Genomic DNA, 24,398 nt, shown 5'->3' with positions numbered 1-24,398 from the left:
CCCTGCCCCGCCCCGTCCGCGCGCCCCCGCCCACGCCCACGGTCCAGCGAGGTCGGCGCGCGCGGCCGGGCTGGCGACGTGCGGGGCCGAACGGGCCGGCGAGCCACTCCGAGCCTCGTGCCCCTGCGGGCTCCGGGGTCGCTGGGGCTTCGTGGCCGGGGCAGGGGTCCCTGCGGGGTTCCGCCCGCTCCCGCATCTCCCCGGCGCTTTCCCGCTGCGTCCGGCGCGGCCTGCGGCTCAGCCGGAGACCAGGAAAGAGTGAGTGTCGGCGGGAGCGGGATGGGACCGGCCGGGAGCTGGATTTTAGAAACGTCCCCTGTGTGTGTGTGGCTGGCGGACAGGGGTACGAAGCTTCCACTCCGTGGTCATGGAACCGAGCAGTGACACTTCAACCGCAGGCAGCGGTCTCCCCTGTTGTAAGAGTCAGACTTTTAAACTCTGGGCCAGCCCTGGATCCAGACGCGGTCAGCCCCGCATCCTCACAGCAATGGCAGAGGAATCTGTGCAGCGAAATGACAAGTGACCCTAACCCCCTGCCATCCTGAAAACACACACACACACACACACACACACACAAACAAACAAAAAAACCCTGGTGCGGCCCAGGACAGGCTTGTGAAAGCCTCCTGAGCTCAGAAGGTGGCCAGGACTTTCTGAAATAAAGTGAAAACAGAACAGCTTCAGATCACTCTTGCTGTCCTGTGAGTCTATCAGTAAGTACAAAAACAAAGACCCCTGCTTTAAACTGCTTCAGGACCGAAAAGACTGTCCTGAAATTGCTGGAGAGTCTTGTTTTGTGTGTAAAGATCTAAGAGCCAGCCCTCCAGGTGCAGTGGATAGAAGACAAGTGCAGAGCCTCCCCGCCCCTAGAGCCAGAAGAAAACACACTCGCAGCACATGACTCAGCTCCGCCTGTGGTTTGCATGTGGGCTGACCATGCCTGCCATCCGAGCGGCATCACCCCCTTTCTGTAGAGTCTCTCAGCCCTTCACGAACACTGGCAGTCCGTCAGGGGGAAAAGAGAACATGGTACTTTGGCCCCCTCCTATCCCTACTGTTCTCCCCTTTGGTTGAACAGCCTTCATTCAGACCAAGCATGGGGCAAGAGACCAAGATGTCTTTTGGTAAAGCAGAATTTCAGAGAAAATTATTGATTGATTATAGTTTAATATTTTTTATTCGTCAGAAACTTTAAAATATTGGTAATGTGCAAATCATACTACAGTCTCTTAAAGTATATTTTAAAGTATCTTATAAAGAATATTCTAGGCCATTTGAGGCAGGTGAGGTATAGTAGAATAGGTAAGTAAATTGTATTTGAGTCAAGCGATCTGGGTACCCATCCTGGCCATATAGCAGACCAGCTATGTGTCCCTTACCACAGCCTCATGGGATTGGACAAGGAAAGGTTGCCGCCTACATTCTAAGGGTGTGGCATTCACAAGCAATAAACAAGAGAGCCTGTGGCACAGTGCCCAGCACATGTAGGCACACAAAAATTTACTCCCATCTTAATTACACCCCCCCAATGTTGTTTTAACAGACAATAAACTTTAGCCTATATGCAGTAAAAAGTGACATTTTTTTAAAAGAAACTATAGAAAGTTGGCAGGGTTAGTGATAGTGATGCGGTTGCCAAGCAGAATGAAGAGAGGCAAGTAAACTGTTAGGACTTCTCTGGAAGGCAAGAGAGGCTGGTGTGTCAAGATGCGCATTTGGTAACTAACATATGTAAGAGCCTTCAAAATGTTCATACCCAGTGAATAAAATTCTACAAATGGTCACTTATGCCAAGGAGAGAATAAGGGATGCAAAGATTGATGTGCAAAGTTGAACATCGCAACACTTCTTCTATCAGTGTATTTATGGTAGCTATGAATGCCCATTACTGGAATGACGAAGTTACAGTAGTGTATCCCTGTGATGGAATATTGAACAGCTGTAAAAACTGTGTAAAGAATGTTTGGTGATGTAGGAAATGCTTATGATGAAGCTTCCATTGGAAAAAAGCAGGATACAAATATAGAGAAATTTTTCCCTCATGGAGAGGAGAAAATAGAGTCGAAAACTATGCCAATTGTTACTAATACAGGCATACATTTTATTATGCTTTGCTTTATGGTGCCTCACAGAAGTTGTGTTTTTTTATAAATTGAAGGCAAGACCCTCTTACCAGCAAAAAGATTATGACTCACTTTATTGCAATACTCACTTTATTGCAGTGGTCTGGAGCCCAGTCTACAGTATCTCAGAGGAGGTATGCCTGTATTTTTATCTCTAGATGATGGGATAATAGGTGAGTTTAATTTTCATTATATTTTCCTGTTTGGCAACATTTCTGCAGTTATATATACCTTTAAATCAGGAGAAGGGGATTCGGTAGTTGGAAACTGGTCAAAATCTCTGCTGGGTTTAATCTATAAATGTTTAAGCTCTCGTTTCTACATCAGTTTTGCTTTCTTTAAACTCTGAATTTCTCATGGAAAAGGCAAGAAGAGGACTGCTTTTCCCACCTTTGATCTCCCTTGCATTGCAAGTCACACATTCAGGCCACATCCCAGCGCAGGGATCTTGCGAGGTCAGCCTGTTATGCTGCAGGTGAGGAACCGGAGGCCCAGAAAGCTTTAGCTACGACAGGCCAGGACCTGCTGCTCGGTTTCCTGGCTGGTTGGCAGGTGGTCTTCCTGGTATAGCACTCTGTCCTGTGCCATGCTGCATCGTGAAGATACACCCCAAAAGGGAGACCTTTATGTACTTTTAGATTATATTGGGATTCGTGCTAAGCAAGGCAGATTCATTCTGTCAGCATGCGGTCATGCTTGTATGTATCCAATCTCAAACAAAAACAAAGCTCTGGCCCTGGCCTGGTAGTTCAGTTGGTTGGAGCATCATCCTGATATGCCAAGGTTGTGGGTTTGATCTCTGGTCAGGGCACATATAAGAATCAACCAATGAATGTATAGATAAGTGGAACAAGTTTCTCTCTATCGCTTGCTTCCTTCCTCTCTCTCAAATCAATCAATCAGTAAAATTTTTAGAAAGACTTTTCTCTTGCCCTATTTCACCAAGCACTTTCAGCAAAGTTGCCTCGAATGAGTTGTCCCCTCTCACTGTCTCCCCTTTCCCTCTTCCCACGCTCCTAAACTCCCTCTGGTCTGACTTCCAGCCCCACCCCCACTGGACTGCTCATGCAGGGTCACAGTGACTCCCACCTGGGGCGTCAGTTCTGTGAGGGAACCTCCTTCCCTCCTGAACCAGCACCTTGAAGAGTGCCTGTCACACCGTAAACACTCAACAAAAACGTTGATGATCAAGAGAATATCCCCTCTCTCCTGCAACGACACTAAGGTGACCGAAAAGACATTGAAATCAAGGTTATTTTTATACTGAGGTACAAAACCACCAGGACAAGGGGTATGGAAAAGGCGGCAATAATGGAAGAGAGGTTTCAGCCACGCTGAGAGCAGACGGCAAAGCACAAACTGACTTAATCAGAGGAAGGAGCTGCAGCCCAAATGCAGGCGGCTAGGGGCTGGGGGCTGGGGAGAAGAGGCCAGCTCACCTTCACAGGGCAATGACAAGAGGCTGGAGGCAAGGCCCTCCCACCGCCCCCAGGAAGCCAGAAATTAGCGTGGGAAATGTGGAGGCACAGAGGTTGTGGATTAGGGACCACTGGCTGAGCTGGGCTATCTGCGGACAGTGCAGTGAGAGTCTGCGTCTGGAATGGTGAAACCTCTTCCCCTCCCTGTGCTCAGAAGGCCAGCAGCCAGCTGTCCTGGAAAATTTTAGCATCTCCTCCAATTACATAATTAAAACCAAACACAATAGGTAACATTCAGAGTTCCCCCAAGTTAGCACCCCTACCTACTCATAGAGACATACACTGTCCACGGACCCCTTTCACACACCTCCAGCTTTGAGACCTTTTGATGCCTCCCTCTCAAATATGAGAGGTATGCAAGGATCACAGGCATTTCAGGAATGCCTCCAACATGAGAGATCCCGACAAACCTAAGGTCAAAATTCAGGGGAAAGACGAGAGAGAATAAATCTTTTTAAAAACTATAATTATCTTAAAGAGAGAGAGTAGCTATCCCATCCATAAAACAAGAAACATAGCTTGGAATATGAAAATAAAGTAGGAACAAAACATATCAAAAAGGGGGTCGGAAGAAAAAGTCAAGAAAGTCTTCTGAATATTAGAAATGTAAAATAGGAGAGAGAAAAAAATAGAGATTCAGTCCAAGTAATAGGAGTTCCAGAAAGACGTTACAGAGAAAACAGTGGCGAGGAAACCACAGATATAACTCAAGAAAATGGCCCAGATGGAGGAGCAGATCTCCAGATTGAAAGAGCTCCCTCAGTGGGCACAGTGACAGACCTACACACAGCATGAAATCTCAAAACGTAGACAATATCCAAGAAACGTACCGAGAGCACACTGCCAGTGGGAGTAGAAAATGGTACAACCACTTTGGAAAGCAGTTTGGGAGTTTCTTTAGAAGTCACGCATATACCTACCATATAACCCAAACATTCCACGTCTAGGTATTTACCCAAGAAAAATGAAAGCAAAGGCCTATACAAAGACTTGTACATGAATGCTCATAGCGTCTTTATTTGTGACATCCCCAAACTGGAAACAACCCAGTTGAATGGAGAAGCAAATTGTGGCACAACACCACCAATTTAAGAGAATAATGTATTATTGATATATTTAACAATATGGAAAAATCTAAAAATAATGACGCTCAGTGGGGGAAATGCCATACAAAAAAGGATACATACCGTATGATTCCATTTGTGTAAAATTCTAGAAAGGCAAACTAAACCAAAAAAGACAGAAAGTAAAAGTCATCGCTTGGGGATAGTAGGGGTCAGGGGTGTGTGGTGGGGTGGGAAAGATGAGTCTCAGAGGGGCTTGAGGAAAGTTTTGGGGTGATGGATGTGTTCATTAATCTTGATTGCGGTGGCAGTCTCACAGGTGTATACATAGGTCAAAGCTTCAATCGTATACTTTATATATGTGCAGTTCACTGCCCATTATACCTGGATAAGGCTCTTTGTGAAATCACCTGTGAGTTGAGAATGTAAAATGGTGCTGCCCCTTTGGAAACAGTTGGGCAGTTCCTCAGAAAGTTAAACATTAAATTACCATATAATTCAGAAATTCCACTTCTCCATATGTACCCAAGAGAAGCAAAAACGAATGTCCATGCTAAAACATCTGCACAAATGTTCATGGCATTATTGGTAATAGCGAAAAAGTGGAATGTCATAGTCTCTTGGATATTTCTAAGAGTGAACCATGTTGTGGACCTAACTGGTTTTTGGAAACTGCCAAAACCTCTTGGCAGAATGAGGTGGGTGATAGGTACAGGGTGAAATGCTGGTGGGGGCGGATTTGAGACACAGCTCTAAAACAGCTGGGCCTTCACTGGTGTGGCTTAGAAACCACACCCAAAAATCACTTCAAAAGAGTCAGCATTTGGGAGGAGGATTACAGATGACTACTTTTTAAGACAAGCACACATTTCACATTTTTTAAATATAAAAATAGGCATGATTAAAAGATTCACTTTATAAAAGCAATAGGTTACGTCACTAAAACTTATGACCATCATATAATACTTACAAATTTTCATCACTGCTTAATAAAAACAATAGATATTTTGTGAACTGATCACCTGTATAAGACAGAATTCAATTAAAAATTTAAATTAGGTATTTAATTGATATTTAAAATGATAAAATTTTAATGATTTTTATTAAAAGTCTTCTGGTTATTCATCGATGCTTATGAACTAACCTCTAAAACTCTAAAATGCTTTTTAAAATCATAAAACCCAACAGAAATAGAAAGCAATCTTGAAAAGAGAGATCATTTACTAAAATGTTCCCATTTCTGATTTCCAACTACCTTCTACTCAGCCATCAAATCGCACCTAAAAGCTATTTTGTACCTATTTTTACATGTGGTTGTAGAAAATATGTGGGAAAAAAAGGTAGTAAACATATTTTTAAAAAATCATCTGACAAAAATGCAGGGACTTGAAAGCATTTCATTCTTGCTTGAATTTTAGCCAGATGGAGACTTTCCTAAGTCTCTATTTCCTAGATATACATTGACCAAATTCTCAGAAAATGTACTTTGGCTCAGCTCACAAGTTTGATATTTTTATCAGATGTTAAAGGAATATTACATGCAAAGTTTTATACTGTCAAAGAATAAAAAAGCTAAAATAATATACAAAGCCATAACTCAGATTTTGAAGATACTTGTAGTAAAAAATGTGTGTATACACATATAAATAAATGCATGTGCCTGCATGTGTATGCAAATATACATATACACATTTAAATGAGTTTGCAAGCAAGCTGAAGAGCCGTGAAGATTGTTGGCACAGCAGCTGGACAAATGCATTTGAGAGACAGACAGTCTGTACAACTTACATCTCTCAGGAGTAGGCATTAATTCCAGAGACCTGGCCATTGTCAGATCCAAAGCTTGAAGCCCGAAGATGTTTCCCTAAAGAGGAATTTCTGGTTATCAGGACCATCAGATGATCTCTGTTGATGAAGACAGGAGGATCCATTAACAGTACTTCCTGTTATATGCTTCCAGACATAAATGCCAAGAGACTTCCCTTAGTAACATCAGTCCCACACATCTGCGTAATAGGCTATCAAGGGCTCTTTTGGATCCAGGCCATATTTTGAAGGGATTTATAGATACAGGTAAAATCTGTTGCCAGGCACTGTCTTCAACCTCAGTCTTTCCAGATGTTCTCAGCCACCACTACCCTCAACCTTTGTCAGTCAGGGTCATCAGAAAGTTTTTTCACCCTTAACATAAACAGCAGTAAATTCTCCAAGTGCAGACATACTATTCTTAACTTCATAGGCTAACTGGATATGTGACCGTGGAGGAGCAAAGGCTGTAACCTGCTACATTTCGCAGGCATGTAGACTCTCCTAGTGCTGCTGATCTGCCTCCTTTCTTCATGTCTAATATTTGTATGCCTTTAGATCAGCGGTTCTCAACCTGTGGGTCGCTACCCCTTTGGGAGTCGAACGACCCTTTCACAGGGGTCGCCTAAGACCATCAGAAAACACATATTGAATATATAATTACATATTATTTTTGTGATTAGTCACTATGCTTTAATTATGTTCAATTTGTAACAATGAAAATACATCCTGCATATCAGATATTTACATTACGATTCATAACAGTAGCAAAATTACAGTTATGAAGTAGCAACGAAAATAATTTTATGGTTGGGGGTCACCACAACATGAGGAACTGTATTAAAGGGTCACGGCATTAGGAAGGTTGAGAACCACTGCTTTAGATGAAAAATGCCAGATGAGGGACACAGGGTTGTGCATGCACAGAGGAGGAGACTGAGGATGTGGTGAGAAGGCAGCCATTTTTAAAAAATTAAATCTTTATTGTTGAAAGTAGTACAAATGTCTCTTTTCCCCCCTTTGTCCCCTTGTAGCTCACCCCACCCCCCACCACAGGCCTTCACCACCCTATTGACTGTGCCCATGGGTTATGCATATATATATGCATATAAATTCTTTGGTTCATCTCTTCCCACCCATCCACCCACCCTTGCCTGCCTTCCCTCTAAGATTCTGCAGTCTGTTCTATGCTTCTGTGTCTCTGGATCTGTTTTGTTCATCAGTTTATTTTGTTCATTAGATTCCACATATGAGTGAGATCATGTGATACTTGTCTTTCTCTGACTGGCTTATTTCGCTTAGCATAATACTCTCTAGGTCTCTCCATGCTGTGTCACAGGGTAAGAGACCCTTCTTTTTTACTGCTGCATAGCATTCCATGGTATAAATGTACCACAGTTTTTCTATCCATCTATCTACTGATGGGCACTTGGGCTGTTTCCAGATCTTAGCTATTGTAAAGTGTGCTGCCATGAGCATAGGGGTGCATACATTCTTTCTGATTGGTGTTTCCAGTTTCTTAGGATATATTTCTATTTCTGTTTAGATGTTTGACCCAGGGATCACTGGGTCAAAAAGCAGTTCCATATTTAATTTTTTAAGGAAACTCCATACTGTTTTTTTTTTAAAATATGTTTTTGTTAATTTTTAGAGAGGAAAAGAGAGGGATAGAGAGATAGAAACATCGATGAGAAACATCATCCATCGGCTGCCCCCTACTGGGGGTTGAGCCTGCAACCCAGGCATGTGCTCTGACCGGGAATCGAACCTGTGACCTCTTGGTTCCTGGGTTAATGCTCAACCACTGAACTACATCGGCTGGGCTCCATAAAGGCTGTTTTCCATAATGACTGCACCAGTCTGCATTCCCACCAGCAGTGTACTGGATTCCCTTTTCTCCACATCCTCACCAACACTTGTCGTTTATTGATTTGATGATAGCCATTCTGACAAGTGTGAAGTGGTACCTCATTGTCGTTTTAATTTGCATCTCTCTGTGATCAGTGAGTGACTCTGAGCATTTTTTCATGGGTCTCTGGGTCACCTGTCGTCCACTTTGGGGAAGTGTCTAAGCCGCCCAGTCTGTGGCATTTTGTTATGGCAGCCCAAACAAATTAACAGTCATCATCATTGGCCTTTGCCTTTTTCTGTCACTAATAATAAAAATAAAGGTTAACCTTTATTACCAATATATATATATACCATACCTTGGAAGATCAACAGTTCAAATTATCTGCTGCTACAAGTCTTTTTATAAGTTGTCTTACTGTCACTTAAGTAGGAAATGTCCTTCTGTTCTGATTCTCACTTAAACAAGAAATTTCCTTCTAACCAGTTAGCAAAGATGCTGAAGCACACAGACCTAAGATGTCTATGTGCTAGAAGTATAAATGCCACTTCAAGAATCTTAACTGTCACGTCCCATGGCTAGTTCCTAGTTCTGCTATACTCAAATGCTGCCTGTCCAGGAACCCAGTTCTGCCTTGCTGGTAGCCCCTCTTCCTAAAAAATAACCCTCCCCAAACTAGCCAGCACCATGGAGAGTGCTATGCAGGGGGAGCTACGTTCCCACGTGGTGCGCCCAGATACATCACCATTAGGAGTGTATTCCCATCCCCTTTGAAAGATGCTTGACAAACTATATGGAGTAGCGATCACAGGTCATGAACTCCAAAAACTAGTTTTTCTGGAAAATGTGTGACCATGATCAACAGGATTTTCTTCCCGACAAGAATGAGAAGAGGAAAAAAGGAACCCCTGCTAATGAGATTTCAGATTACCTTCAACCACAACTGTGCAGCCTCAGAATCTACATTTTAACAAGCACCCAGTTAACTCCGATCAAGTTCTACTCAAGTAGAACACCAAGTGGTGATCTTGTTTTCCAAGGGGGACTACATGTTTACCTTTACTTCCTCAATTACATTCATGCACTCAGCATTTACTGAACAGCTACCTGTGCCAAGTACTGTTCATGTAAGTCCTGGGGTTTGTATAGTTATCAAAAATAAGTCCCTGGCCCTAACCGGTTTGGCTCAGTGGATAGAGCGTTGGCCTGCAGACTCAAGGGTCCCAGGTTCAATTCCGGTCAAGGGCATGTACCTTGGTTGCGGGCACATCCCCAGTAGGGGGTGTGCAGGAAGCAGCTGATCGATGTTTCTCTCTCATTGATGTTTCTAACTCTCTAACCGTCTCCCTTCCTCTCTGTAAAAAAATCAATATATAGAGAGAGTCCCTGCCCCCATGGAGTTTACATTCGACCAGAGACTGACATAGCCAAAGACATAAAAGTAGCAAAGCAACCTGGGAACGATCATCCATTTTTAAAAATAGGTGCTTGGTTTTAATAAACTAAATGTGGATTTTGACCAATATCCCTATCCCAGTATTTTACTGAAAATGCTCAAAGGCAGTATTTTAAAACAGCAGCAGTTGCCCAACATTCTAATACACAAGTAGATACACTAATAAAAACACACCTTAAGGAAATTAAATAAAAATGATCAGGGCCTGTAAGACAAAAATGTTGGTAATATTTTATTTTCAATAACATGGGAAGTCTCCTAGTCGTCTTGATAAAATGTGTGTGGTCTTAAACTAATATATTAAATATCAATATCCAAGCCCTGATATTCATGCATGGTTCACTTCACCTGCCCAGGATTGTCTATTCCCATCTTAACACTCTTCGGAATCAAGGACTTCTCCCCAGAAGGAGATGGGCCATATGCTAACATATAACCCAGCTAGGGTAAACTAGCTAAAAATGTTTTTGCAAGTTTAGTCCTTTTCAAAAAGAAGCAAACTAAAATTTATTAAATGGGCATTCTCAATTTTGTTTAGCTATGTTAAGACTTTTAAATTTACTTTTATGAGCAAAGGTAATCATATTAAACTCATGACTTGAATAGTCCCAACTCATAATTCAACCAGTAACATGACTAAAAATCTGAAATTTATACAATGTTAGTATCAGTTCTCAGAACAGACACAGTTGGATATGGCTACATTTTACCCAGAAGGTGTTAGACTTCTCTTCATTGATAAACCATTCTTTTGGAAAAAAGGTGTAGGAACAGGAAACAAACCAACCAAAAAAATCATAGTTGGGCAGGCAAGTATGGTATACAGCAAAGTCTGGTTTACCTCAAAAATGCAATTCTACAGTACCACCTGACAACCAGGCTCTCTGCAAACTCTTGTCAGTTCACAAGAATGAAGCGGAGTCAAAACACAGGAAAGCTAAACCCAGCTGCAAAACCATGTGCACAGAAAGATGACTTTGCAACATGCAATCATTCTGGCTTTCCTTCACCAGCTATTCAACACACTTCCATTTTATTCATGTTTGGTAAACTTTCCAAGCTGACTTCAAGATATGGATCACTTTTCCACAGGAACATCTCAGAGTTAGTCAAATTTCAAAAAATGCAGCAGCCCTGGCCAGTGTGGCTTGGGTGTCATCCGTGCACCTGGTTGATTTCCGGTCAGAGCACGTGCCTGGGTTGCAGGCTTGATCCCCAGTGGGGGTGTAGAGGAGGCAGCGGACCGATGTTCTGCTCTATCAATGTTTCTCTCTCTGTCCCTCCCTCTCTCTCTAAAAATCAATTTAAAAAATCTTTTTAAAAAAAGAAACTAAGGTAAAGGCAACTACTTTATAAAGTAATATATAAACTTTTTTTTTAATGCAGCAATTTGGAAAAGTTTAAAAATGTAGCTTATGTATTACAACTGATTTGGTACATTAAGAAAATCATTCATTATAGTCACACCTTTAATCAGCTGTCACTCTAGTTGACATTCTTGTTTAAAAACCAAACTATGAATATTATGTGGATAACCTCTCTCCCCCCTCAAACAAAAGCCTAAGTTGACAAAAGGGTCAACTACTATTAGTGCCCTTCCCTTTCTTTGCCTTAGATTTTTAAAAATCCAATATATAGTTCCCCATTTCCTGTATATAAATCAAACTTCCTTCACATTTAGTCAGTTCTAAAACCAAGTCATTTTTGCCCCTAAGAAATATTTACACAAAGTACCTTGTGAATTAGTTTCTAGCCTATCACATAAGTTTCAAAACAGACCCAATTTAAGTAGTCCATATTACATATTAATATAGCATTTAAATACCACGCTAACTATAATTGGGAATAATACAGTTCTTAAAAGTCATAATTATCCACTTTATTTCCTTGTTTAAAAATAGCATAGATGGCACTCTAATTCACATTAACCTGTTTAAACACAATTGAGGACATTTTATTACTATACAATAGCAGAAACCTGCTCATTTAGACCACTTAAGGCTTACATAAACTAGTAAAAGTATTGTTCATCTTTCAATGCATACTAAAAATGCAAATTCAATATTTAATATGTGTGGAAGCCCAAATGCTGATTTTCAGGAGGTAAGATTTAAGTTGGGCATACTAGCTAAAAAGTGTCTAATTTACTAAATTCTTAGTTTTTGTCTAATGCAATTTTTACTCACCACCAAAGTTCTACCTAGACATGATAAAATAATGGTTTCCATCATTTGTGGACTCTAAATTAATGAGACTTTAACAGAGCATACATTTTTAGAAGGATGCAAATTTCTAGTCCTCCATATCCAGAAATTAAGATTTAATTCAACAAAGCTAATGGGCTTTTAACACTTACATAGAACACAGAAACAGGTCTGGAATGTATGTATATTCCACATACTTTACTAACAAATTACAGTAAAATTGCTTATTTCATGGCAACCTGGATTATATAATAAACAACAAGAAAAGGCCACTTATCATAGAGTGTAGTCTTTATTGAAAGACTTACTTCAACTGTGGTTTACAGCTTTGGCTTAAGTTGGCCAGTCATTTTAGCCTGCTACTGCCAACAGACATAAAAATCAAGTGGGAATGCCATGGGGGAAATACTAGCAGGGATTAGAGCAAAGATGGCAGTCAAAATCACATCACCAAAATCAATCTCAAAATAATTACAAAATAAGAAACATTTATTGCATGCCAAAGAATCTCTGCTGTTTCTAATGAACATGGAAAAGGCAACGATTCTTGGGCTTAAATTGGATCAAAATAGCACTGAATTCACTTTGTTATGGTCGGTGTTAGCTTGACAGTTTTAGTCTAAGATTGTGCATTTTGTTTGGATACTTAAAAAACAAGTTACTATGAAATAACTTCCACTAACTAAACTGATTATGAAATCTTGTTCTCTTTCTGATTAAGACAAAGGACACTTCAGTCATATGTTTACTATGGCAATATAATTAGTCCTTATAATTTTATTAATTCATAGAATATACAACTAGGAAATACTGCAGCTATATTTTAGCTGTTATCGCAATAAGCTAATTGATTTACTGGCAGACCAAAAAAGGCAAACTGAGAATTTAATAGGCTTTTATCCATATATTTTTAAGTCTTTAATTGTTCAAGTTTCACATATATTCAAGAAATGTTTTACTAGGAGGCATAATTGATATAATTTGAGTGTTCTCCTTATAAAGTGTAAAATAACTTCTCCATAACATCCCCCAAAGACACCATGAACAAAAGAAATAAGGGTAAATTTTGTAATAGAAGAATATAACAGATGACTACTACTGAGGTTAAAACTAAAGTGTCATATAAAATTGGCCCAAAGATGAAACTTCAGACTCTGAATTTTCAGGTATAGTAACAATTAGCTATATTTCTAAATTGGGGGGGGGGGGGGGGGGGGAGGGAAATAATACCAAAATTATTGTGGTTACCCATTTATAAAACCATCATTATTTCAAATCTAATTGTAAGATTTCAAAAGTTTCAATAATAATCTGTGGATATTAGCTACAACTTACTAAACTATAAAGGGTTTTCTCATTTTGGTGTCCAGGCCTCAAAACATTTCAAATATATTGCCTAAACATTTGCACCCCCTAGCTGTCAAAATTCAAATACATGGGATTTTATCCCTTTTACATTCCTGTTACGATAAAAGTTCAAGGCAGATTTTATCCACATAGCCTGAAAAATATCTCAGAAACAAACCTCATTCTCTCCACCTGCTAATTCATTTACAAACTGCACTCACACAGCCCAGCCTCTGTTCAGGCTTGTCATCCCATGCACACTACCCACACAGGAAAACAAATTAACCAAAAATAAAAGTCACAACTGTGTACTAGTTAAAGCGAACAGCCAATTATAAATTGGTACACTGAACTGTCTAGATATGTTTAAAAAATTATTGGGCAAAATATATCTAATTTAAGAAACACCCAAATATTTTTTAAAAAACACTTGTATTATACAATTTATAGGAACCTTGATACAGTTTACAAGGTTTTAATCAAGGTGTTTACACACCAAGTGATGTAAAGCAAAGGGGAAAAAAAGCGAAGAAAAAAGTCTAATCTGCAGTGACATTTTAAAATGTATTTCTGCATCAAAGATTTATATGAAATTAAAATTAAGGCTTTTTCTGTATAGTAATTTGTATAATTTTAATTTTACATAGTAGCCAACCTTGGAAATGTCAGTCTTAAACATTCTTATCAATCCATTGCATTCAATGCAGTGGACTGTTGTTACTTCAAATAATTACATTGCTACTTCTATGTTGAAGCATGCTTTTTAAACACTGTAGTTAATATTTACAATGTATATCATTTAAACTTCATGTAAAAGCACAAGTATGACTGTCTGACTTTAATACAAACACCATACTTGGAATTTCCCCCCAAAAGTGAAATGTAATTTACTACAGTTTTAATAACACTTTTTAAAGTCTTAAAAATATGTCTTAATGTGGATCACCAAGTAACTCAGACAATGCTGTTCCTTATTTAAGTTGCAAAATTTCTTTATCAGTCTGGCTTCAGGTTTCTTTAAGCATAAAGTAAGTATTTCCTCCAAAGCAACTCCAAAACCATGCATTTCTTCTCAATATCACACTTTTTTCTGCTGACTTCGAATGTGGTCCACCTCAGAGTAGGGGAAGGAAATGTCAAGATTCAGGATGAACTTATATGTGATTCCCAGTTTTTCACGGTCCTCCCTTTTTTTTTTTTTTTTTGCTCTTTTAAAAACAGTGAGTTAAAATACTGAATAGCAAGATAAAAATGGAATAGTATCTAGTAATCAAAATGTATTACCCATTTCTCCTATAAAATTTGTAGTCAGAATTGTCTTTATTGACTTTATTTTAGTTTTTGTACACAAAGAAAAATCATGTTCATATCCATCATGAACAAAAACTTAAAAAGGCAGAACTAGAAGACATGTGTCCTTCACCAAAGCAAAGCTGTGCTAAAGGTTCCAAACATTTCAATTTTTAAAATAAATATTTCCATTTTCCGATGTCTACTTCCATGTCTTCAGAGTGTCACAGGAAACTGAAGCTATTATGAATTACAATTTTGTTTAGAGTCCCAGCTCACTGTGTTTGGTAACTTGCCATACCATATCCAGCTTGGTTAGGAGGAGGTATTACAGGAGGAGGAGCTTGTCCTTGGGGAGGCTGAGCACCAAATCCACCCATCCAAGCAGCAGAAGGTGATTGACTGGGAAGAAAAAAAACACTTCAGCAAACACAAGGAAAAATCATCTGTACATTTGTACAAAAACCAAGCAGAGCTAAATCACAGAATAGACATCAAGGAATCAACAAACCTACAACAAAGAGCCAAGAAATAATCGATACATGGGCCACATATGTGGAACACATATTACAATATTAGTCTTTTTTTAAATTTTATTTTTATTGATTTCAGAGAAGGGAGAGAGATAGAAAACAGCAATGATGAGAGAGAATCATTGATTGGCTGCCTCTTGCATGCCCCCCACTGGGGACTGAGCCCACAACCCAGGCATATGACCTTGACCAGAATCGAAACCTAGGACCCTTCAGTCCACAGGCCAGTGCTCTATCCACTGAGCCAAACCGGCTAGGGCACAGTATTAGTCTTAAATTGTTAAGAAAATACCCACAACTTAACACAATGACTACTCTGAAGAAAAGACAAATGGCCCGGCCGGCGTGGCTCAGTGGTTGAGCGTTGACCTATGAACCAGGAGATCACAGTTCAATTCCTGGTCAGGACATATGCCTGGGTTGCAGGCTTGATCCCCAGTGGGGGTGGGCAGGAGGCAGCCAATCAATTAATGGTTCTCTTTCATCATTGATGCTTCTGTCTGTCTCTCCCTCTCTTTTTCTCTCTGAAAGCAAGAAAAAGATAATAATTTTTTAAAATGACAAATGATTCAACACATCATCTATCTACCTACCGTATATTGCACACTGTATATCAATTTACAAGAAATTGTGTAAAAACACAAGTTCATGTTTAAAAAAGAAGGAGGAACAAATGAAAATAAAGGTGGCTGGCCTATGGGGATAAAAGTGCAAGGGACCAGCTCACTCTATCAACAAAGGAAAAAAAGCAAGCTACTTTTTAAGTCAGATAAACCTCTGAAACCCCAAACACAAGTCAACAGGTATAAATCATTACATTTCTGAACATATAGACAAAGATCTTTTCCACACCAAAATAAACAAGTAGATAAAATAGAAGTTAGAAATGTAAATCAAATTCTACCACTACTTATAAAGGTAGTAGGACACACCGAATATTACCCCAACCTCCATTTTCACCTAGGTAATAAGAACACATTTTTAGCACCATAAATCCCTTTTCATAAGGTTTTTAATAGTTCAATATATTTAATTTAAATAGATCCTCCCTAGGAAAAACATACTTTTTATTGCTTTTGTCAGAACCATATGTTTCTATACTGGAAAAACCCAAACTTACTCTACTCCAAATCCTTGTTGATTCCATGGTTGCCCATATACTCCATAAGGCGGTACTTGCCACCCATTTGCCATATACTGTCCATACTGTTGTGGGTTTCCATAAACTTGGCTCCACTGACCCCACTGACTATAGTCAACCTAGGAAAAAGCAAATTACTGTTTTAAGAAACAAGTAAGAAATACAGTATTTGAAGAAAGTGGGAGACAAGGAAGAGAAAAACTAAGCACCCTTATGTGAATAGGACTCTGTTATTTATCATTGTCTAAGTTTATTGGGGTGGTGACACCTGTGAAAAGAAAGTATTAAGATTCAGTTAATACCACAAAATAATCACTTTTGAAATAGCATTAAAAATCAATTGAAAGCAGATATATGCTTCATTTTTTAATTTCAGTTTCTAAAGTGTTTATGTAGCTACATAAGATAGAAACCTTAAAAAGTGCTATGAAAAATCGAATTACCTGTTGGAAGTTTTTAGTCATATCAGGAGATTCTTTACCCCAATAGCATTTAACAACATGTCCTTCGATCGTAGTACCATTCACTGAAACAATGGCATGGGCTGCACTTTCGTGGGTTGAAAATCTGAGAGAAAAATAGAAAAACTTTTTTTAAAGAACTTAACACAGTACACAGTACTAGTTTACACACTTGTTAGTTTATAAGTGTCAATTTGGCATTGGTATCCTAGAGTACATTATATAGGTAGTTTGAAGTTCTACATTACAAAGTAATACTAACATAACAAACTCTGATACCTGGGGGGATCAAATAATGTAACTGAAAGGAACAAATCAAATTTAAGAGTAATATTATTACAGGTAGAATTTTACCTGACAAATGAATAGCCCTTCTCTGGAAAAACTCTTATTTCCATGATTTGTCCAAATGGTGAGAATGTCTGTCTCATAAGCTGATCTGAAAAACAAAAACATACAAACAGATTATTCAAGGCTCATGTTTATCATAAAAGTGGTACTAATAGTGATGAAGCTCCAGAAAGAAGGGGGTTAGAAAACCAAACACAATACCTGTTAACCCAGAAGCAATTCCTCCACAGTACACAGTACAATTTTTTGGACTTGACTGGTTTACTACATCTTCAAATCTTAACTGCTTAGTGTTATCTATATGCACAGAGAAAACAAAAATGTTGACAGCTATAAAGTGTTACAAAAGGGATTATTATATTAAGATATGCCTCATTTTGGGGGAAAAATGAAAGAAAATATTTTTCTTGACGCTCTGATTTGATCTATATCAGCTGGTTCACAGCTCCAAATATACGTGTATCAAAGCCCAATTATTTTCAATTATATTCAAGATGAAATGAGTCTTGCAATGCTAATAAAATGTTTAAGAAATTAAGACTATACTAATCCATGACTTTGTGAAGTCCCCATCATGTGAATAGAGTAGGCGTATCTTACTTTCTTGTGTGCTTTTAGGTGCAGGTGGTTTACGTGTGGCCCAATTGGTTCTGATCTGACGACCACCCAGCCACTGACCTCCCATGTGCACAATTGCATTTTCTGCATCCTGTAGAGAAAAAAAGAGAAAGAGCAATTACAAACAGAAAATTGTAGTATATAAGACCCAGAAGATGAAAGAAAATGCTGTCAATGTTGGATCCAATAAATCTTATTAGTAAAATTAATTCACTGAGCATCCTAAACAAAACTGGACTAATATACTAAGAAAATTATTTAAATTGAGTGATTCATAAAAGCTATTATTTATAGATTTCAAAATACCAGGTCAGTATTTAAGCATCAGAGAAATTTATAATTCACATATACAAGAAAAAGACCACAATCCCATTGGTTAAAAAATAAGGCAGAAATCCCGTAAGACAAAGTTGTTTTCTAATATTTTATAGATGATTTGTAATATAACTTTTACTGAATAATTTGTAAAAACTCGAATGTTATGGTCTAAATCACCTAACCCCGAAAATGTACATTCTAGTAGCAATGGACTGTAACTATAACACAAGATTAAAAACTCATTTAGGGCAGAAGACTTCTGCATTGTTGGAAAATGCTGTAAAGTGACTGCCAATAAAAAATGAGTTTGGATTCTCAGAATTAATGTGAATTTGCAACGAATCTAAGCAAAGAAAGTATATGTATGACTCCTGCCCTTTATCTTACTGCTTCAATAAATGCAGGTAATTTAAGTTGCTGAAACTGTTCTAAAATGCTAATGCCAAAGCCCACTTTATTATCTGATGTTATAGTTAATGCAAATACTTAGATATTTTAGTACTTCTTTCTTAAAAAATACATGCAAAAGTCAGGATGAGTTGCTTCAATTTTCATTTAATATCCCAACTACAAAAGTATGAATAATTATTAGAAGTTAAAACTGAGATTTTCAAAATTAAGACCAAATATAATTTAACTTCCCCCCAAATTCTGAGACTACCTCATTTGTCCTACCCTTTAGCTTTACTTCTAAGTTACATCTTACCTTCACCAATGCACAAACACAACTTTATTACTCTTCCTTATTATAATCAGGCTACCTTTTTCCAGCTATATATTTCTAAGCTTATGAAAAATATTAATTACACTCTATTGTTAAGACATACAAAATTACATAAAAGCTGTGTTTGTAGTTAACATCTAAAAATATTCAAGTTTCAGATTAATTAATGACTAAATTCTGTATTAAATTTAAATTGAATTGAAAGAACATACCAGTTTGTTATAAAAAGATACAAAACCATAGCCTTTGGATTTTCCAGTTGCCATGTCTTTAACTACTCGGGCATCCCTGTGAAAAGAAGCACAGCTAAATGAGGGAAGTAAGAGTCATCCTCAAAATAAAAACTAAAAGGAACCACACACACTGTATTGTGAGCATTTTTTAAAATAAAATTTCAGTTAGCCCTAATTAACTACAGTCATTCCTGAACTCTCCCTAACGCTTCTTTACCTGTTAGAAAAAAGCAGTAGGACAAAAACATGTAATAAACATGCAACCTAATCAAATAGCCTGTGCTTTCTAAACTAAATGCTCAAATCTGAAGATTAATAGGAACAATAGTTTCCTTTTCTAATATTCTATTGGCTAGTGTCCTCTAAGGTTTACTGATTCTATAAATTACTGTAACAATGCTAACTACTTTACCATGCAATCTCTAAATAGTTAAATGTTTTCTGCCTAGTGATACAAAATATATGAAATATTAAAAAATTGAAAAAGAGGAAAAAATAGGAATTAAAAAGGCATACATGGCCTGTTAACAGATTTCTTTATTTTTCTTGGTCAATTCTCTATCATCATTTTGGAGTTTGGGCAGCTGTAAATTTTGAAAAATTGACATTTTCAGAAATTTAAGAAAGGAGAATAAAAAACTAACAACAATGCTAAGCACACCAGTACGAAAACAACAAATTTACACAGAAATTTTAGTGAGTAAGTTAAAATGATTGGAAATATAGAACTCCACTGAATATAGAATGTTAAAATGTAAATACTAAGATATATGTATATATAAATAATGTATAATAAGAATAAATAGAAATGAGAAAAAAATCTACAACTGAGTTCCAGTGTGCACAGTTCCTTGCAGTTAGCCTTCAAGATCCTGTCCATTCTTATGAGCAATTCTGCAAAATAACCAGAATGCTATTACTTTTAATTGTGACTTGGACTTTAGAAAAACTGCAGCTCTCAGGTATAAATAAAGATTGAAAAACAGCAACCTGTATTATTTTTTATACTGATTTTCTACTTACCACATTTAGAGATTAAAAAGCAAAGCAAATATCAAAATAGAAAATTAAGAATTAAATATTTCTTTCAAATAAATTAAATCTATAGAACAACAAATTGTATACAGAAAAATATTGTTGTTCTTAGTTGAAACATATTCCTGTAAAGTAATACTAAAACGTATCATTTAAATCTACAGGAAATACATAAAACAAATAGATCTTAATCAAAAAGATAAATTATGATAAACATTTTATAGAATTGTAACCACTTTTAGTTTCCTAATATATTTGATCAAGTAACATATAGTGAAATTTGAGCATGAACTTTGTTAAAAATTAAATCACATTTGGGCCCTAACTAGCAGAATAAAACACCACTAACAAAACAAAAAACAATTAATCCAAATTTATGGCTCAGACATTGAAACTTAATACTATAATAACATTTATCATTATAATTAAACATATACATTTTCAATCTAACCACAATATACCCCAGGATTTATCTACTTTCCCCCACTTATAAAAAGCTTAATACACAGTATAAATCACATTTATTTTAACCCATTATCTTTAACCACCAAATATTGAAAACATTCGACAAAAAGTTGGACTTTATAATAGTTTTTACCACCCAAACATCTGTTTCAAAGATAACAAACAATCACTTAAAAATTTTAAACACATTATACACAGGATTAGATAAAAACAAGACCCCAAAACATTAAAATGACAACATTTTCAACAACATCTAATAAAAACAAAAACAAAACAAAAATCACACTAACTAGGAAAAGAAAATCTTAATTCTTATACAAGTTAATCATATACTATTGTGCCTATCACTATTGAGTATAGTATTGATTATGATACTTACGATATTTTACCAAAGGGGGCAAATGCTGATTTGATATCTTCTGTTGTAATTTCTGGACTCAAATCCCCAACAAACACATGGAAGTGATCTGAAATCAAAGCATTTGGTAATCAAATACTTAAGAAGTCAGCTACTAAACCTTTCATTTTTTTTATTTTTGCTACTAAACCTTTTATAGGCAACACTAAGGGAAGGAAAATCCCTACTTAAGCTGGTAATGCTGCCAGAATAATTTCAGAACTCTTCCACAGTAAAATGCAGCAGGAGTACTTACTGGAAGTATCTTTTTTCTGGCTACTTGGTGTTGTTGCCCAGTTTACTTTGACCTCCTAAAAATAAAGATTATATTTAATACAATTATTAGAGATATCATTAAAAAGCATAACACTTACCACTTATTAAGTCATTTATCAAGCAGGGTAATTTTTGTAAAAGCACTAGGCTGAATAAAGCAAAACCATCACTCAGCAGAGCTGAATATTCTTTTAAAAACTTGCTACACAATAATGCAAACTAATTTGACATGCAAACACATATATTCATTAGGTGCCATTATTCTATTATCTTACCTTTCCCAAAATTTTTCTCCCATTCATAGCAGCTAATGCAGCAGCTGCATCTCTGTGTTCATAAAATTCCACAAAGCAATATGGGTCATTGCTTGTATGCTGCAAAACAGAAAATCCAACAGAAGAGTTGACCCTTCTGCTATCGGGTTGCTGAGAAGAAAATCCAGGAAAAAACATTACTGATAGCTAGGAATGTACAGGTGAGATTGCATAAGCTTATGAAAGCCTAACACTTTATAAATAAGAGTTATAGCTAGACCTGACTTTGCACCTCAGGATTCTGTTGTACGCCAACAGAACTGTCAAAGCAATATAGAAGTATGACTATCAGCATTAAATCAAAATATAGAATTCTAGTGAAGTATGATAAATATAAAACAGAAATTTATATTAGACCAAACAAAACCTCAGTTCAGATTTGATGGATAAGGACCACTTCCTTACCACTGCTCTTCTTTCCCAACAGAATTTTCAAAAGGATGAATTCTATTTATGCATCAGAATCTTTCACTAACTGTAACCCATGACTATAAAAAATACAGGAATGAACCAACTTTACAAACTTTACTCCTGTTAGTACTACATATGAGACGAGATTATGTACTTCTTTTATAGATAAGAAAGGAATGAGAATAAAACTGAAAAAGTTCAAATTTATAACTTGCTATTAAAGTGAATTCCCTTTCAAAATATTCTAATGTATTGGAGATTCTATAAACTTTTGAATTTGGTCATCAAAGACCAAAAAAATAAACTAGTGATTATTGAGAAAAAAATTTCTAAAAATGTCTTTGAATAAACATTTCAGGACAAAGCTACAATTTTATATCACAAAAACACTCATAAAAAATCGTTACTGTATATATTCCACAACATTATGCTTGACAGTAGTTGGCAAATAAGTATTTATAGATGATGAGAAAGTAGTGCACCTAATTGTATCATCTTACAACCTAAATAGAAGTAAATTTTATAAACCTGCAGCCTATATTGGAGTTACACAACTGTATAAATATATTTACATAAGGTTAAAAACATTCACCACTGTTCCATGTAAAATGCCCTAAAAAAAATATTTAAAATGTAGAATTCTAGTTGCACTTACAAAGGATAAAAATACCAGATAAAATAAAGATCTTTTCAACAATCACTGTTTTTCATCCCAGGAAAGTTTTAGGAGAAAAATCCAAAATAAGACGTCTAAAACAATAGTGACGAAGCAACCAGAGGCATTTCCTTGAGAGGGGAAAAAAAGTGTGATCATTAATACTGACAAGAAAACTATGGGCTCCCATACAAAATCCTACTGTCCTAGCCACATGAAAGAGGCAGAGAAAGAAAATGGGGGGAAAAACTCCAAATCTTAAATTCCTCCTTTAAGAAAGTTAATATTTACTAGTAACATTCATTAAAGAAAGGACTTTAAAGGTAAATAAGCTAAAACTACGAGTCAATTTTTCCTTTTAGTCCTACCTTTTCTGCCCTATGGCCTCTAAGGAAAACACTGATAACTGTAGCAAAGCATAGAGAAGTCCAGTGGTAGATCTCTAACAAGACTTTAGTAAACGCGTCTACTCATGCACACTGACTGCACGTTTATCTAAGCGGTAGCAGGCCGGACCCCATTCAACATATGTAAACATGCACGTTTATATATTCACATCACACTACATTTTATATAAGACCCACTGATTTCTGCCACTTCCCAAATGTCAGATGTGTTAAAAAAATTTTACTAGATAATATACATTTATTATAGTATACAGGGAAAGCTAAACTCTAAAATAAAACTATCTAAAGTTAAAAAATCATAAAACTAAGGGTAAGAAAAGATTTTTAATATGCTGAAATGAAATGCATGAAAGAAAAATAAATGCCTAGACAGTCAGTAGCCGTGGTTGCCAACTGGTGGTCCGTGCGGTCCGAAAGGTTGGCGACCACTGGTCTATAGTTGTAGTTCATGCCCTTTGGAAGCTTCCCACTTACACCACTGGCAAGTGACACTAAAAATCAACTGTGTCCTTAATTACTATTGTCACCAAATTTTAAAAAAATCCTTACCAAGGATATAATCTTTATTGATTTTAGCGAGAGAGGAAGAGAGAAACGACGTGAGAGAAAAACATAGATCGGTTGCCTCCTGTACGCGCCCCAACTGGGATCGAACCTGCAACCTAGGTATATGCCCTGACCAGGACTTGAACCCACAACCTTTTGGATGTATGGGATGACCACGCTCCAACCAACTGAGCCACCCGGCCAGGACTGTTGTCATCAATTTTTTTGGGATGACATAAAGGCCAAGACAGAAATACTAGGTCTTACTACTATTTACAAGTTCAAATGTGGGAGTTGTAGAATATGGATAAATTTTGAAAATTCACTTCAAATCCCTCTACCCCTCAAATGGCTGTACATGCAGGTTTTTAAAAAACACTTCAGCCTAACCGGTTTGGTTCAGTGGATAGAGCGTCGGCCTGCGGACTGAAGGGTCCCAGGTTCGATTCCGGTCAGGGGCATGTACCTTGGTTGCAGGCAAATCCCCAGTAGGGAGTGTGCAGGAGGCAGCTGATTGATGTTTCTCTCTCGATGTTTCTAACTCTCTATCCCTCTCCCCTCCTCTCTGTAAAAAATCAATAAAATATATTTAAAAATATATATATATTTTTTAAAAAAAAACACTTCAAATCATTATTAAATGTCTTGCAAAATTTTTCTAATGATTCTTTCCCTTTTCACATCCCATCCTCTTCTAAACCCACTCCAATTGGCTTCCAACCCAACTAAGGCACTGAAACTTTGTGTTAAACTCACAATGACCTCTCTGCCAGCTCTGTGATCCCTTTTCTATCCTCATCTTGACTTCTGAACAGAATTCAAAACAAGGGACAACCCCCCAACCACGCCTTTAAATATTCTCCTTTACATTCCACTATACTCTCTTGGTTTTTCTG

At 37.3% G+C, this 24,398-nt stretch overlaps 1 protein-coding gene across 13 annotated transcripts in view; it reads right to left on the bottom strand.

Annotated features, from left to right (window-relative positions):
- Positions 1-12,869: 12,869 nt before the first annotated feature.
- Positions 12,870-24,398, bottom strand: part of TIAL1 (TIA1 cytotoxic granule associated RNA binding protein like 1) — a 21,468-nt gene continuing 9,939 nt past the window's right edge. For 2 of the 13 annotated variants that reach the window (XM_006098999.3, XM_006099000.3), the window contains 10 exons: positions 21,445-21,594; positions 21,150-21,204; positions 20,876-20,963; positions 18,976-19,051; positions 17,704-17,812; positions 17,305-17,400; positions 17,107-17,191; positions 16,735-16,858; positions 16,271-16,410; positions 12,870-15,019 (listed from right to left, as the gene is read on the bottom strand). In XM_006098999.3, the coding sequence (XP_006099061.1) occupies positions 14,893-15,019; positions 16,271-16,410; positions 16,735-16,858; positions 17,107-17,191; positions 17,305-17,400; positions 17,704-17,812; positions 18,976-19,051; positions 20,876-20,963; positions 21,150-21,204; positions 21,445-21,594 (1,050 nt within the window). In that variant the 3' untranslated portion in view covers positions 12,870-14,892. Of the gene's footprint in view, positions 15,020-16,270; positions 16,411-16,500; positions 16,560-16,734; positions 16,859-17,106; positions 17,192-17,304; positions 17,401-17,703; positions 17,813-18,975; positions 19,052-19,512; positions 19,891-20,875; positions 20,964-21,149; positions 21,207-21,444; positions 21,595-24,398 lie in introns of those variants that run through there. The other 11 variants (XM_023762623.1, XM_006099001.3, XM_023762620.1 and 8 more) reach the window with 8 other exon arrangements.

The sequence above is a fragment of the Myotis lucifugus genome, unplaced genomic scaffold (genome assembly GCF_000147115.1).
Source record: "Myotis lucifugus unplaced genomic scaffold, Myoluc2.0 scaffold_255, whole genome shotgun sequence".
Classification (NCBI taxonomy): domain Eukaryota; kingdom Metazoa; phylum Chordata; class Mammalia; order Chiroptera; family Vespertilionidae; genus Myotis; species Myotis lucifugus.
This window is presented reverse-complemented; position numbering and strand designations above follow the sequence as displayed.